Raw genomic sequence first — 17,217 nt, forward strand, 5'->3', positions numbered from 1 at the left:
GAAGCCTGTACATGTAAGCCCTCGTTTCTCATCTAAATTCTCTACACTCTTCAGTTGTTCAAAGTAACTTAAAAATCTTAAAAGTTCTCTTACTTATTATGGCCTCACCTTTTAATGATAATTAATGTAATTGCTTTAAAATATGGAGGTTTAAATCAGGACCTACTAAATTCTATAGCATCCATTGCTCTCAGGAGAAATGTGATTAGTGTATGATATTTTCAAAGATTGTTTACAAAGTAGAGAAGAATAGCAACTTTATTGGCTTCATAGATAAAGTGATAAACAGTTGACCGTGCATTGAAATGTATCTTTCCTAATTTGATAAATAACAGTATTCCCTTAGAAAACTGTTTAAAGTTTGTCATGAATATCAACTCCTCACCAAAAAAAAAAAAAAAAAAAATTTAAATTGTTATTGCATTGAAGATGCAGTATTTAATTAGTCTCTATGAGTCAGATGTCATTCAAATAGTTGCCATTTTGACAATATATCACTCAAATGCCGTACAGTTTTGCAGTAATTTGGGGAGAGTAGGACAGAGAGCTGAGTTTAATAAAGCTGAAGCCACACTAACGCAGTAGGCATACTGCTTTAATTGGCATGATTACATTTTAATTGGCATGAAAAAAATTAAAGACAAGGATTTTAACTTCTAACAATAGTAAAATAGAGGGATGTGGTTTTTAATATTTCTTTCATCTAAGGTGAACAGTGTGGAATGAAAATACATTAGAATGAAATGTCAGTGGTGCGTACAGTTTAATCTGTGAAATTTTGTCCCCTGTGCTGCATATTACTCTGTCTCAATTGCATATTAAACAACCCTATCAAGGCAGGCATTGGCATCTGCTGCGCTGACACAAATTGTGAATTAAATGAAATTGATGTCCTCTGTCGTATATTTATGAAGACGGACCATTCTCTGAAGTATTCTGTTTATAAAGAATTTATGATTGCAAACTGTTCCAGAACAAAAAAAGTGGCAATAAATTCCTTTTTGTGACCCTAGCCTCCAAGGGCATTGATTTCACCTCCTGCTGTTACTTTTGTTACAGCATAAAAACAATAGCTAAATCTGGATTCCACTGAGGGTCCTCAAATTATCAATATTTGCACCATGAAAATGTAAGGGTGTTGCCACGGAAGGCTATTTTTCTGTCATGATCTCCTAAAGACACTATTTACAGAAGTCCGTGGAGCAGATGAATGTTTGTTGACTTAATTTTATTTGTGTTTTAGAGCGTATTTTTCTAGGTTGAATTTATCATTATAGATTAAGTCCTATTGATTCTGGAAAGAGAATGCTCCTACCAAAGAGAAAGAAAAGAAAACCAGCTTGAAAATTCCTCTATGCCGTAGTGCTCAGTCTACATAGGCTTATCGCACAGCGAACTGAGGATTATTTTAACACATCTGTTAAATTATCTGAATCCAAAAGGAAAAGCAGGAAGACCAATGGGGCTGAGGAACCCCAAGTCATCTGAGATCAAGGACAGCCAAACCACAGAATATATCTCCTTAACAGTGGTCCTTCATATTATTTGGGGAATTAGACTTCACAGAAGAAAAAAAAAAAAAAAAAAAAAATGGAATTTTATCTCTGTACTCTTGGCCTCTGTACATCGATGAAATTCAGGCCTCTATCTTTCTTGAATACTTACATAGACAACTTTTCACTGAAACATTTTGCTGTGAGAATTGAGATGAATTTTTGTTCATGACCATGGTAACTTGGACCAGAGCTATTTTCTGTGAAAGGCAAGTCTAAAGAATGAAGTTTTGCTTGTGCATCCCCACTGGATGCACAAGCAAGCCCCAGAGGTGCCATCAAGCTAAGCAGAGCCCAGCATTAGTCATGAGGAGGATTGGATCACTATGCACACTCACGTTATCTCCTGCTATGTGTTTTGGGCATGTCAGCTAATCTATTTTTTGTTTTGTTTTGTTTTTCTTCCTTTTTAATCTGATGCATTAGAAAACCCTAAGAGAGAAGATACAGGACACAATGGCAGGGCACAGTGGGTCAGGCCCACGTGACCTGCTGTCTCCTGAAAGCGGAAGCCTGGTAAGGCAGCTGGAGGTCAGGATCAAAGAACTGAAAAGGTGGCTGAGAGATACGGAGCTTCTCATCTTTAATTCCTGTCTGAGACAAGAGAAGGAAGGAATGAGTGCCGAGAAACAACTCCAGTACTTTAAGGTAATAAAAAGAACAATCAAAGTTGATAAAAAGCTTTCTTTATGAGAGAGATGAAATATTTATCAAGTACATAAAGTATGGTGTTCATGCATCTGTGTATGGCTAACCTTTAAATGCTTCCTGGAATTTATACAGTTCTTATGCTAACCTCTATATGTGTCAAAGACGAACATCAAACGTATCAAATACACACTGTATAGAGGAAGTCTGTGCTGTCTGTTTGTGTGTGCAATGTCTGTTAGAAGAGGACTTTGATAAATTAAAAGCAGACCAGCAAACATGGGAGATTACTGGGGCCTCTAAGTGTTCCATAAATACCTTAACAAAATGTCCTACCATAAATTGATATGGTAAAAACACATGATTTAATCGATATCCATTAACGCTAACAAAAGAAAACTTTTACACATGAAGAAGTCAGCGATTCACACAGGAAAGAAATAAGAGAGAGCCCATATTATAGATGCATTCTACTGTAGAATGTTGCTTACTCTTGGCAATTGGATCAATATTGTTTTTGTGTTTATGTCCCACGGAGATGCATTCTCCAAGTTTGTTCTTTATATGGTATCAGTTGGATCAAGGTTTAAAGAGCTCTTTAAATTATTGATTTGTGTGTGTGTGTGTGTGTGTGTGTGTGTGTGTGTGTGTGCACTTGCATGAACTCTCACATGCCATAGCATGCATGTAGAAGTCAGAGGGTGTCATCTGGCAGTTAGTTCTTTCCTTCTACTGTGTATGTTCTGGGGACTGAACTTGGTCATCAGGCTTGTGGCAAGTGCTTTTACCCAATGAACTATCTTGCTGGCCCAAGGAGTGCAATAGTGCAATTTAACATTTAAATGTTTTACCTCATTGTCCAAAAGAGCCCATACTGCCTGAACACTGATTATTTGGTCTTGGGCTGGTCAGTTTGAGGCTTTACTGCTAGGGAATGAATTAATGGCAAGATACCTTATAGCATGAAAATCTTAAAAAGGAAGAAAAGAACAACTATAAAGGAAAGAACTTTCTGGAACAAGCAAATATTTCTTCTCAAAGCTTTCTAGGACCAGGCTTTATTAACCCGATACCATCTAGCAATCTATATAGTCACCATACAATTTTTTCTCATCTTGCTCTGTGCTGTAACATAAAACAGGGCACCCTCAAAGGAATTTGCCAGTAAATATCCTGTATCACACTCATATAAATTATTTTAATCAAATAATTCATCTTCTGATGTTGTATTTATAAGTCCAGATGACCAACTTGTTCCACTCAAGGTACACTACAGGGAGAAGGAGCATACAACTTACAGGTCATCTGGACAACTACAGGGGTAGGTGCTATAAAAACTTTTTAAAACTTCCATTGTATCTTTCATGTAGCTTTAGTGAACTGACTAGTGTCCCCAGCTTTGGAATTAGGTCATATTTGAGTCCCATTAATTGTTTGACAGGTGGTCATGGTCATGTTTCTTACATGATACTATGATTCCTTGATCTCTCCCTGTATATATAAAATGGGCTTCTGATAGTATTTATTTTGCAGTTGCATAGTTTATTATTTTGCTTTATGTAGTGAGTGCATTCAAAAAGATAGAAATCTTTTGACATTGTAAGCCCCAATGTGGAGATAACAGTAAGTTATCATCACAAATATGTATTATTCACAGATCATTCATTCATACCCCCCCACATATATATATTTGGAATAAAGCATTTTCAGAAAACATATGCTGTTATTATAAATGGAAGCATAAGTGCAATACTTTTGTTGTTGCTTTCAAAGGATAGTAGCTTTGATCTCTAGCTTTATGTCCTGTCAATATTATTTTAAGCTAGGCTTAAGTAACAAAGTAAAGTATAAGAGAGAGAAGTTGGGGGAAGAAGTGGAGGGGAAATGAGAAGGGGAAAGGAGGAGAAAGAAGGAAGTAGGAAAGGGGAGAAAGGAAGTGGGGTCAACACAAGGAAAGGACTTAGGACTTTGGGTCACTGCGTAGTATCAAGAATTCCAGTCTTTCACAGAATCTGTGCTTTCAGGCTCTAGCCAGTAAGGCATGATCGCATCTGGTAACCTAGCTCAGTGTTTATTTAGTACCTAAAAATAACAGAGAACTATTATTCATTACAGCAGAGACCATACTTTGTTTCACTTCCTCTTTTTTCAAAGATGTATCTTTGTAGTAGTTTAAAGAGTCACTATCCATGGAGTTATCTGTGCTTATACTCCTGTCTCTTTAGCAATTTTAAAGTTCTATAACAACAGACAATCTCCTATCCTAAGAAAAGGTAAGAAGAGTAACCAATAATGCAAGCCTAATCATGTGGTTCCTGTCCTTGCCCTGTCCCCTGCCTTGCTCTATCAAGGCAACCAGGATCTCAAGTCCAATATTTATTATACATTGAATTCCTTAATGTTAGTTGCTTTTTATTTCGTTACAGAGATATCCTTGCTGTAAGCTTCCCTTTAGGAGTTCCTTTTTCATTCACAATTACAATACAAAGATCATTCATGGTGTTGGCTGTGGTAATAACATACTTCCTTTTAAAACTGTCTCCATTTTGAATATGTAAATATACCTCATTTAATCCTAATAGCAGTACTATGAATTAGCTGTGAGGATCTTGATTTGGGTTATATGTGTATTAGAGGCACAGGGAACTCAAGTTTTGTATGTTCAAGGTCATCTTTAATGAGTAGTAGCATTATATTGAGATCCAGGACTCAATATTGTGTGGCTGTAATGCTCTTTGAGTGAATTGCTATGTAAAATGGATATTAACTGATATTTCCTAAGTATCCTTCCATACCAGTGACTCTGAAGGGAAGATAGCACGAAGGTGCATTTCATTGTTTCTTTCATGGAGATGTATTAGTTACTCTTCTCGGGTTTTTAGTCAAAAACCACAGCTTTAGCTATGATAGATGGGATGTGTGTGTCAAGGTTAGGTCTCCATATTTGTACTGTATAAGTGCCCTTTACTAGATGCCATCTTCTAAGGTGAAACTCTTCAAACCTTTGGAGATTGCGGAGCCCTTACACATTTCCTTTATGACTCCAAAGTCAACTTTTTTCTCTTTATGATGTTAGGATCAAACACGGTTCTTGTGCATGCTAGACAACTAGCTGCTTTCCTACCAACCCTGAAGTCAGCCTTTAGGAGTTTGAGTAGACAAATATAGGAGATCTGGCAGGGTACTTTGTTGTTGTTTTTTTTCTTAAAAATTTATACATGTCTGTTGGAATAAATATCCTTCATAGACAAATTTTTAAAAAATATTTATAAGCTATTTGCAAGTTATTCTCAGTACTTTTTGTGTAACTAACCAAGTGTTCCATGCCTTACCATAGTCATTGGTATAACAGAACTAAATGTCTGTCATTTAGTATAAAATGCAATGCAGTGTTTATGATGTCTCAAAATCATAATTTGTAATTATCACACACAGAATAAAACTTTGTGCTTTCCAGAGTCTAAAGAAAACAGAACTTGAAACAATTCAGGTCAGGGAAGGACGGAGACTCTTTGTGTGGTGCGCTTGTGAAGGCTGTGTGCTCTGCATCTCCTGTGGATTCCCACGTGTCCTCTGCCATCACTGGCTGCATAGAGAGCTTTACCTCTAGGCCTTAGCTCTACCTACTACTTGTTGGTTCTCTGAAACCACAAGGCTTTAATGCTGGGGCCCCCAGTACATAATCCAGAAGACAGAAAAGAGATGCTGTGTATAAAAGAGAAAGTCCATCCCTTTGTGGACAGAGCTGAATTTCCTATTCACTTTGGTATGTGATAAGGAAAGAGACCAGGAATTTAATGTTTCACAGGGAAAAAGAAAAAGACAAATTATAGAATTTTTTTTTGTCTGTAAGGCAGTAATTGTGGTAGATGAGGGATTAGACACAAGAAAATTCTGTACAATAAAGAGTCTAAACCCAGCACAGGGGTGCCATGAAGGTGTGACTCCAAAACCCTGGGATAGAAATATAAAATTGTTGAGGACTGAATACAGTTTAATAAAAAATTGGGGGAGCTCATGTCAAGGACTTAATGAGGCCAACTGGCAAAGGACCTTTGTCACCTAAGAGTGGAGTATCAGTGCCATTGGCTAGAAGGTACTGCCTTTTAACCATGACCCTTCAGAGAGAAAGGAATATAATTGCTTAATCATATGTTCCTTGTATCCCAAAACCAAATTAATTATTCTAAAGACTCTAAATTAGGAACAAATTGTCTATTACCAGCTAAAGAAACCCACAGCATTGGCCGAGGCCCAAACCAGCCTGGGAAGGGGAGTGAGAGTAGACCTGCTACAATGCTGTCACCCAGAAGAGGCAAGAACGCAGTAGACATGGTAACCTCGGCATTTGATGCTTCAAATTTATGTAGCAATTTCAGTTTGACCAATCATGTTTGTTACTAATTAGCTTCTTACATGTGCACTTAATCATTTTCAGGAATGAAGAACCTGAGTTGTGGAAAGTAAATGTGACTTATTTAAAGGTACATGGGGACAACAGAAACAGCAAAAGCATTGTTCTTTGATGCCCACTCCAGTAGTTGCCCACTGTTACTCACTGGTCTTTCAGAGACCTGCAGAAACTTTGTTTTTCCTTAAAACAGTTTTCTGTAACAGGCTAAGTAATATAATCCTTGTCAGTTACATTACTGATACTATGGTACAAAAGCAGCCACAGACAACATATTTAATAATAAATATTGCTGGATTTGATTAAATTAATTTTAGAACTATTTACAAAAGCAAGTGGTGGCTAGATTTGACCCAAAGGCCATGTTTATCTGACCCTGTATCAGACTTTTAAAATCACCCATGTGGAAATGTCTGCATCTGCACCTCTTTGAGAAATAGAAACCAGGATGAAGAGATAGCCTAGTGACTAAGTTCAGATCCCAAACATCTCCATAAAAGGGAGGGTATAAAAGGTGGCTTTACATTGCTAGGAATGGGAAGCTTGCTGGGGCTTACTGGCCACCAAAGTCACTGAAAAAGGCAAACTCCAGCTTCAGTGACAAACCCTTCCTCAAGGGACTAAAGCAGACAACGATAAAACAGCATAGCAGATGTCTTTCTCTGGCCTCCACATAGACATACATACTTACTAGCTATACAAACAGAAACACACACACACACACACACACACACACACACACACACACACACACACACACACACCACATGCACTACACACACACACGAGAAGTGGGCAACCATACTACCTTAGTGTCACATTACAACTACAGCTAATACTTTTTGAATGCTTGTAAGGTATGTGGCTGTTTCTAAGTGTTTGATCTACAATTGCTTATTTAATTTTCATCATCCTTCTGAGGCAGCTACTAGGATTTGCTATTCCCTACTTATAGAAGAGAACATTGAGATGGGGTATATTGTTCTACTATTCCACATCCTGTCTCTGAATATTTAGTGACCAGCTATTTTGTTTTGAATGTGAGTGGTTCAGCAATAGCAGGTAGTGATTTTTTAGAAGCTGCAGAATCTTCACAAAATGGGCTGTAGTTGTACAAAGTGAGTCGTCAAGGGAAAGCCATGTGGATATTGCCTAGCCTAGCTGTATATTCAATCTCTGGTTCTCCATACTTCTACATGTGAGCAAACACATTCATGGTCCTGCAGCCATAGCCTCAAGCAGCTCCTACCAGCATGATTTTCCCATCAAGACAGATTGTAGCCTCAATCATTTACTGTAATAGACACTTCGTCCTTTGTGTTTCTTCCTGTCCAATATTTATTCACAGTAAGGAGAAAAGTAGTTAATACACACAGCTAATGGAAATCTGTGTCAATGTTTTAAATCATGGGAATGAAAATTTATGGAGTAGGGCTTCTAAAAGGATTTAATGTTAACTATGAACTGTGAAGCAGCAATGAGCAGTCACTCTGGAAATAAATGTTACTTGTTCTAGGTGTGGCAGCATACACGTTATCATCTTAGTACTCAAGAGACAAAATAAATTCACAAATTTGAGGTCAACCTGGGCAACACAGTGAGACCCTGGCACACAAAATTCCAAATAGAATACCACCAAAGAAGCAAATAAATGAAGAGACAGACCAAAATAAGAAATACTACTTTTGGGTAGCAATTTCCTCCTATATAAAACCCTTCATCTTATAATAGAGCTCACTAAGATACAGGATATTCTAAGTGAAGATGGGGCATTCCATTCTTCGTTGAAGCTTACTAAGCCCAAGAAGTAGTCACCCAAAGACTTCAGTAAGTCTCTGAAATTGACCAGATTCATAGGTTCCTCCATCACCAAGCATTTTATATAACTGGTAGGAACTGCTAAGAGATGCTGTTAGATAATTCAAGCATCCTGGAAGAATCAGAGACCAGTGGAGTTGCCTAAAGAGGCTCAGACAAATTTAGCTACTTGGAAGAACACTCCCTACTTTCTAATCCCAATGAAACTCACTGTAAATTAATTATCTACTAAGGAAGAGGTCAGTATGCAGATTCCCTTAAAAAAAACTAAAATAAGAAAGATCACATAATAAAACTACATCATTCCTGCTCTAGAGTCATGGAATCAAAGCCATCATCCAATAGCAATTTGGTAAATATATGTCTGCATTTGTTGTGACACTACTAATAAATAATTAAGTCATGGAGTCAGTCTGTATGCCATCAGTGGATGATGCACACATGCACACACACGCACAAACACATATACACACACTCTTTTTCAGCCATATGGAAGAACAAAATAATGTCATTTAAGAGAAATGGATGCAAATGGAGATCCTATTATCTGAACTACACAATTATCAAAGACAAATATCACATGATTTTTCTCATAGGCAGAATCTAGATTTCTTTAAAGACATGAAAATAGAAGAGGAATTATTTGTAAACAGGAAGGGAGAATGAGAGTGGGAATGAGTAAGAAGAAAGGAGGCTGAGGGAAGATAAGCATGGCTAGAGTACATTTACTCATGTATGAAAATGTCAAGATGAAAAATGTATTTTTACAATATACACTAGCAAAGGAAAATAAAGTTAAAAAGAGAAATTCTTCCTCAAATATCAATACACAGTCTTTGGAAACAAAAATAAGACCAATGTAGTTAAGACATTTGGAGAAAATTCTCCATAGCTAGTGTAAGTGACCTAAATGGCATTATAAACAAGCTCATTTTTTATGAGCCTCAGAAGTCACATTTTTAAGTAGTTAGGTTAAGTGGCAGGAGAGAGTATTTTTAAGTTTCAACACATGAGAAAAGTGGCCATAGTTCTTAATGCTGCCTGGATCATCCTGATGTTCTTGCCTCTGATGGCATTATTGACAATGCTGTGAGAATCTGTGTAAAAAGCCTAGTAAAAAACCAAAGCAAGCCAACACTTCTAAGTCAGCAGACATGAGAAGGGTTCAATTGTCTTAAGGGGCTTATATATATTTTTAGAGGCTTTATAGCAACCATATGTGCCAATCAAAAGAAAATAATGTATCATCATTAAAAAATGTACCAGATTTTTCTGCTACATATTAAAAACTCTTGCTACTTAATACCATAAAAATAACTATAAGTAATTGAACACAATCTAGAGCCAACTTGTAAGAAGACCTGACTGATAAAGGTTGAAATTCAATGATAAATTTAAGTCACTCCTATTCATAATAGTATTTGATGGGAATGAAAAAACCCAAAGTAATCTTTGTGGTCTTTTGAGGCACAATCTTAGATGGCCCAAGCTAGCCTTGCTTTCTCTGTTATGACTTTAAATGTCTGATCTTCAAACCTACACCTGCTGACTATTGGCATTACACGTGACCCACCATGCATAGGTCAGTCAAAGAAAGTGTTTACAGGTAGTTTTAGTATATTTTTCTGAAGTATTTATCAATAGCAGGAAAATGGATGCAGGAGAAGAAAGCACATGGGACTAGGAAGATTGAGTCAGGGGAGGAATAGAGAGAGAGAGAGAGAGAGAGAATAAAAGAGGGAGCCATTATAGGTTTGAAGAGAAAACTGAACCTAAAGAAATATCCAGAGACCTACAAGGCTGACTCCAACTAACAAATTGAGCAACCGTGGAAAGGCTACCTTAAATGTCCTTCCCTGATAATGAGATCGACGACTAACTTGCCTACCATCATAGAGCCCTCATCTAGTAGCTGATGAAAACAGAAGCAAACACCCACAACTAAACACTGAGCAGATCTGGAATCCAGATGCAGAGAGGGAGGACAAGACCAGGTTGCAGAAACACGTAGAGACAGCTGACCTGAACAAGGAAGAGCTAACGGGCCCCCAGACTGATAGCTAGGAATCCAGCATGGGACTGACTCAGACCCCGTAAACATGGGTCTTAGTTAGAAGGTCTGGGCATTCTAAGGGGCCTCTGACTGTGGATCTAGGATGTATCCCTGGTTCACGAAAGGACTTTGGGAGCACATACCCCAATAGAGGTATACTCCCTTAACCTAGAAACAGGGGGAAAGGCCTAGTCCCTACTCCAAATGATTTGACAGAGTTAGATGACCCCTACATTACCCTACATGTGGAGTGGGGGAAGATGGGAGGGGAGGTGGTCGGGGGGCATGAGAGGGTGTGAAAGAGGGAAAGAGAGATAGGGAACTAGGATTGATATGTAAAATAAAAATAAAAAATATTAAGTGTGATAAACCAGATTCAGGAACCAAAAACTACATTTTCTCTATTTATGGACCCTAGATTTGTATATCGTTACAGAAATCAGTGTGTGTGTGCTGGGGTGGGGGGGGGCAGGTGCAAGAATTGAGAAGAAAAGAGATGGGGGTGGAGATGGTCAAAGTACATGATATACATGAATTAAGATGTCTTTAAAATCACTATGTACAGTGAATATGTGCTACTCACTTTTAAAAAGAAACATCAAAGTCACTTGGCAGTGGTGGTGCACGCCTTTAATCCCAGCACTTGGGAGACAGAGGCAGGTGGATCTCTGTAAAATTGAGAACAGCCTAATCTACAGAGCTAGTTCCAAGACAGCAATGGCTACACAGAGAAAGCCTGTTTCAAAAAAGAAAGAAAGAAAGAAAGAAAGAAAGAAAGAAGGAAAGAAAGAAAGAAAGGAAGGAAGGAAGGAAGGAAGGAAGGAAGGAAGGAAGAGGGTGGGAGGAAGAAAGGAAGGAAGGAAGGAAGAAAGGAAGAGGGTGGGAGGAAGAAAGGAAGGAAGGAAGGAAGGAAGAAAGAAAGAAAGAGGGTGGGAGGAAGAAAGGAAGGAAGGAAGGAAGGAAGAAAGGAAGAAGGAAAGAAAGATCAAAGTTCTCCTTCCCTAGTTATCCCTTTCTTGAGAGAATATTGAATGATGCTTCCCTGGACCTGGGGAGTTCTGCTCCTGAGTTGAGGATGTGGGAGTCCATCTGTGTACTCACTCCTATCCTATTGTTGCTCCGTTGCTCCCAGGTAAATCAGATTCATGGAAGTTAAGGGGAAATTTTAACTCAAAAGTCCAACTGGAATCAGAGTGACAGAGGCTTCCATTCTTTCTTTCCTTTTTTTTTTCTTTCTTTTTTTTTTTTTTCTTTTCTTTTTTTTTTTTTTTTTTTTTTTTTTTTTTGAATCAGGTTTTCTCTGTGTAACAGCCTTGGCTGGCCTGGAACTTACTCTGTAGACCTGGCTATCTTCAAACTCAGAGATTAACTTGTCTCTGCCTCCCAAATTCTGGGACTAAAGGCATGTGCCACCACCACCTGTCATGAAGCTTCCATTCTTAATATCTCTCTTATCACTTTTAATACACTTTTATTTGTTACTAAGCTACAAGACAGAAACCCAGAGAACAGAATCTCTAAGGTGATTCTTTCCTCTCTATCTTGGTTACTTTCCTACTGCCACAACACAACACCCTGTTCCAAGGGACTTATAAAAGGAAGGGTTTATTTGGGTCTTACATTCCCAGAGGGTTAGAGTTCATCACCACCATGATGGGGAGCATGGCATCTCTTGCACCAATGATGCCTTGCTATTGCCTTTGTCATCATGGTGGCAAGCTTCCTCTTTGGACCTACTTTCTTTCTAAAACTCCAATTTGAATAGTGATTCTGGACTAAAGTAAAGGAAGAAATAATCTCCCAAGTCATGAATTTTAGTCTGCATGGCAATACAGATGACATGAATATATTTTATTGGCTTTATAAATCTCCCACAAATAAACTAGTAGTGCAGCCTATGAAAAAAAAAATCAAAGATGAAAATCTCTGGGTGAAAGTTAATGACTAAAGAGATGGAGGGCTTGAATCTAACAAAGCTAGCCAGAAACAGTGCAATGATAAATAAACTCAGCTTGCCATTTCTGCATTTCTTGAATTCAAGTCACTTGCTACACAATACACACATGCTGCTCTTATGCACACACACACACACACACACACGCACACACTACACACACGTTAATATACACATATGTGCCTTGCTTGTTCAATGCACACACATACAAATGAATATACACACATGAACATGTGTGAGCATACACACTTGCATTTGCACAATCACACATACACATACATGGCTCAGGATATCCACATTTGTCCTTGTTCCTGCTTTGTTATTAAAGTTTCTTATACATTGCATTCGTAACAAATCTAAGAGTGCATATTTTTGTATAAGCTAAGTCCATTCACACTTACTTTGTTGATTAAGGTGGTCAATTATACCTCTGATCCCATTTGTTTATGTTTTCATTAACTAAATATTTATTGAACACCTATAGTAAGGGCTGGACTGGGTGTTAGCAAAGCATGATGCTTACAGTGTTGTGTTTAAACATTTTGGAGTGTAAGGTGTTGTAAATGGAGGTTTTTCTCCCATCTGCTAGTTCCCAAATAATCACTCAAAGGCTTAATGTTAATTATAATTGTTTAGCCAATGGCTCAGGCATATTACTGACTAGCTCTCACAATTAAATTAACCCATTTCTTCTATTAGTCTATATTTTACTATGAGGCTTGCAACTTGTTACCTTACATATTGCTTCCCTGGCCACTACATGGAATCTCCACAGCTCTGCCTTATTTCTCTCTGTAACTGTCTGGATTTCCCACCTAGCTATATTCTGACTGGCCATTGGACAAAACAGCTTTATTCATCAAGCAATAAAAACAACATATATTCACAGAATACAGGAAGACATCCCACATCAGAGTGTTGTTTTGTAGTAGTGAATTGGAAGGCTTGTTAAAGTTTTGTGAATGAGCTAACTACTTAAAGATACCAGTATTAAAACGAGAAAAATGAGTTTGCTTCCTGTATGCCTCTGTATCTCCACTTTTGTTGATATATCTAAGGTTTGATTTTTAGCTATTATTTTTATTTTTGTAACACCATTAGATCTTTTTTCATATTTTCAAGAATTGCCTTTATATATTATAAGAATTTTAAAAGTAGGGGCCAACAAGCTAGTTCAAACTGTCAAAAAACTTGCTGCCAAGCCTGATGACTCAACTTGTGTTATTGGGACATAGATGGTAGGAGGAGAAAACTGATTCTTATGAATTGTCCTTTTACCTATATATAAGCACCATGGCATATATGTACACACACACACACACACCACACACACACACACACATACAAATAAAAAATTATGCAGGATAACAAAATGCAGTTATTCATGATGTTCTTTTCATTGGTCAGCTTTAGTTTTGTAAGCTGTGATTTCCATTTGTTTAAAAACATTGCTAATTCTGGCTACTGAACTACATATTCTAATAGTTTTTACAGATTCTTAGTTTAGTTCCCAAACCCTTCCATGTCCTAAAGGGGTTGTACTTTTACTTCACAATAGCTTAGCTGAACATAAAATCTTGTTAGAAGTATACACCCTTGTCATCGAAACTGGTTATGTTGTTTTTAAATCTTGGTCACCAAGCAGGATCTGAGTTTTGTTCTTAAGGTAATATCCAATGCATATAGGACTGTGTGGCTCTTGGTTTTCTTTCTCATCCTTCTCCCCTCCTTCTGCCCCCTTTCTTCTTTTCTCATACTTTTCTTCTTTCCTTTTCCCCTCTAAGACTCAGTTGACTCCTAACTGATTTTTCAAAGTGTAAATCTCATGTCTGAGTTGGAATGTCTTATCCATTATTGTATTATCCCAGCTTCTCTCTGTATTTAGTGTCCTGTTAGAAGTCCTATTCTGTGAGGATTAAATTCCCTAGATATTTCCTGCACTTTTGAAAGTCTGTTATGGGGGCTGAAGAGAAGGTTCGGTGGGTACAGGCTCTTGCTGCCAAGCCTGAAGATCTGTGTTCTGTCTTAGGGATCCACATGGAAGAAGGAGAGAATGCATTCCCTCAAGATGTCCTCTGACTGCTCCAAGCCTGCATGCATGTGTATAGGCATGCCTGAGTATGCACACACACTAAAAAAACATTCAACTTATTTTCCTTTTAATTTTTAAAAATTTATTTGTATGGGTGTTTTGACTACATCTATGTACATGTACCACTTACATGCTTGGTGGCTGTCCAGGCCAGAAGAGGGCATTGAATCTCTTGGAACTGGAGACAGAGATGATTCTGAGTTGCCATGTGGCTGCTAGAAATTAAACCTGGTTCCTCTGGAAAAGCAACAACTGCTTTTAACAGCTGAGTCATCTTTATAGCTCTTATAATAAAAAATTTAAAGTCTGATTTTTTTAACAATATGCATATAAAGTGCTTTGATCAAATCTCTTCCTCATATTCTTCCCTTCAATTCCTCCTCTATTCACCCTCCCCCCACTTTTTCTCCAAATTTCATTTGGTTTGTCATCTATCTGTCTGTCTGTCTGTCTGTCTGTCTGTCTGTCTGTCTACTTACCTGCCTGCCTACATGCATGCCTGCATGCCTACCTACCCACCTATCTATCTCTTAGTACCTACTGAGTCCATTTAGTATTGCCTGTGTTACCATGGATGTGGGACCATCTATTCAAACATGGGTCTGCATTTCTGAAGAAGTGCACTCTTCCTTCACCTGGAGCCATTAGTAGCCAAGAGATCCTCAGACAGTGGTGGGGCTTTTTGAGGCATCCCCTTATCCATGCTGGGGTTTTCACTGACTTGATCTTGAATGAGTCATGTGCATGAAGTCCCAGCCACTGCAAATTCATGTGTTATTATGTCCAGCAAATACTGTTTTGCTACTGACATCTTCTTCCTCTCACTTTTTCCATCTTTCTGCCTCCTCTTCCATAATAATGCCTGAACTTTGTGGGAAATGGTACCATCTTGCTGTCCTATTTAGAGCTAAACATTCCTTAGCCCCCCTTTTCTCTACATATTTGACCAATTATGGTTTTCTGTGCTTAATTTCCAAAACAAAATTCTGTGATGACTGTTGAGAGACACACTTATGTAAGTATAAGAACTCAGAGTGAAGTTTATTATTATTATGTGCATTTAGCAGAATAATACTACTTAGTCTCCCTTAGAGCTCATCACCTGGCCAGCCATGTGTTTTTGGCCAAGCTAACAGTACCAGATATGTGTTCTATCTTGTGGAACAGGCTTTAAATCCAAGCAGAAAGTGGCTAGTTATCCCCATAACATTTGTGTCATTATTGCATCAGTGGGAGTATCTTGCTAAGCCAGTCATTATTGTAGCTTGCAGGGTTCACAGCTGGGTAAGACAGTCAGTGGCTCTTCTTTCCTGGTAAATTAGAGAATGCTTTTCTCATTACTGCATTTTTTTTTCTGTAGTAAGCATTAAATGCAGGGCATTATGCATGTTACACAAGTGTTTGACTACTAATATAGACCTCAGACTACAAGCAATTTTGTGTTAAATACACACATATACATATATATGTTCCAGGGAGCTAACTTTGGTTTTCAGTCATGGCATCAAACACCTTTACCCTCTGTACTATCCTGCTAGTTCCCAAAATTCTTTTTGTTTTTATAATACCCTCATTGATAGCAATTGTTTTATTTTCATAAGTCTCTAGCTTAGTGCCATGGATATGACCCCATATGTACATTTTCAAAAAATAAATTGAAGTTTTTTTCTAAGGGTTTACTTTTTGTTATGACAATGGTTTCAGAAACACTTGGCCTGAGTCTTTGAACTTGTAGCTTGTTTGAGTTACAATACAGGTTGGTATTTGGGGTGTTTTGTGTATGTATTTTTAAAAACATTTTATGTAGTATTTTTAAACAGAGGCATAATAGTCATACATCCTTTGAGGAACATTATGGTTTTTCAATTCCCAAAGTTGTCCTTAGACTCATCAGCATGCCATGACATGTACTCACCTTCCATTCACTCACATCATTCACAGTAACACAAAGGGGGGGGGGGTGGGAGACACACACAGAGAGAGAGAGACAGAGATTAAAACAACAGAAGAAATTCCTTTATTCTGGGCTTGGTGTCTTTCATTGACCTTATTTCAATTCCTTCTTCTCCTGTAGACCCTAATGTGGGCAGGATTTATTTAAAACTGTTGCTGAATTTCAACTTTAACCTACACAGTTGTTTCTTTTTCTTTAAATCACTTCTGAATTGTATTCAATTACTTAAAATCATTCCCAGGAATGTATAATTTTACACACACACACACACACACATACCACACATGCACGCACAAGATGGGAAATTTACTAATACACTTTTGCTGTGTTGGTGTGTGTGTATGTGTCTGTGTGTGTGTCTGTGTGTGTGGTATATGTGTATGATGTATGTGGGGAAGGTAAATGTGCTTATGTGCAGATACATGGAGAGTATCTTATTTCCTGCTCTGTCACTCTCCTATTACCCCCTTGAAACTGGGTCTTTGACTGAGCCTGAAGCTATGCTAGTGGCCAACAAACCCTAGAAAGCCTGTCTCTTCTCCACCCCATGCTCACACAGTATTTAATGAACATAAAAGAAACAAAATTTCTTTTTGATTAATTTGTTGCTGGGGAGTATGTTGCTTAATTGCTATGGGTTTGTGAGCTTTTAAATTTTCTTCCTATTTCTAATTTCTCATGTCATAATATAGAAGTTAACACAAAGACATTTGTTTAATTTTGGATTCCTTGAA

At 37.8% G+C, this 17,217-nt stretch overlaps 1 protein-coding gene across 1 annotated transcript in view; it reads left to right on the forward strand.

Moving 5' to 3' along the window:
- Akap6 (A-kinase anchoring protein 6) overlaps nucleotides 1-17,217 on the forward strand; it is a 418,711-nt gene that overhangs the window by 348,185 nt on the left and 53,309 nt on the right. The window contains exon 11 of the mRNA XM_051195831.1: nucleotides 1,980-2,201. Within this exon, the coding sequence (XP_051051788.1) occupies nucleotides 1,980-2,201 (222 nt within the window). The remainder of the gene's footprint in view (nucleotides 1-1,979; nucleotides 2,202-17,217) is intronic.

Source organism: Phodopus roborovskii, unplaced genomic scaffold (assembly GCF_943737965.1).
Source record: "Phodopus roborovskii unplaced genomic scaffold, PHOROB, whole genome shotgun sequence".
Classification (NCBI taxonomy): Eukaryota; Metazoa; Chordata; class Mammalia; order Rodentia; family Cricetidae; genus Phodopus; species Phodopus roborovskii.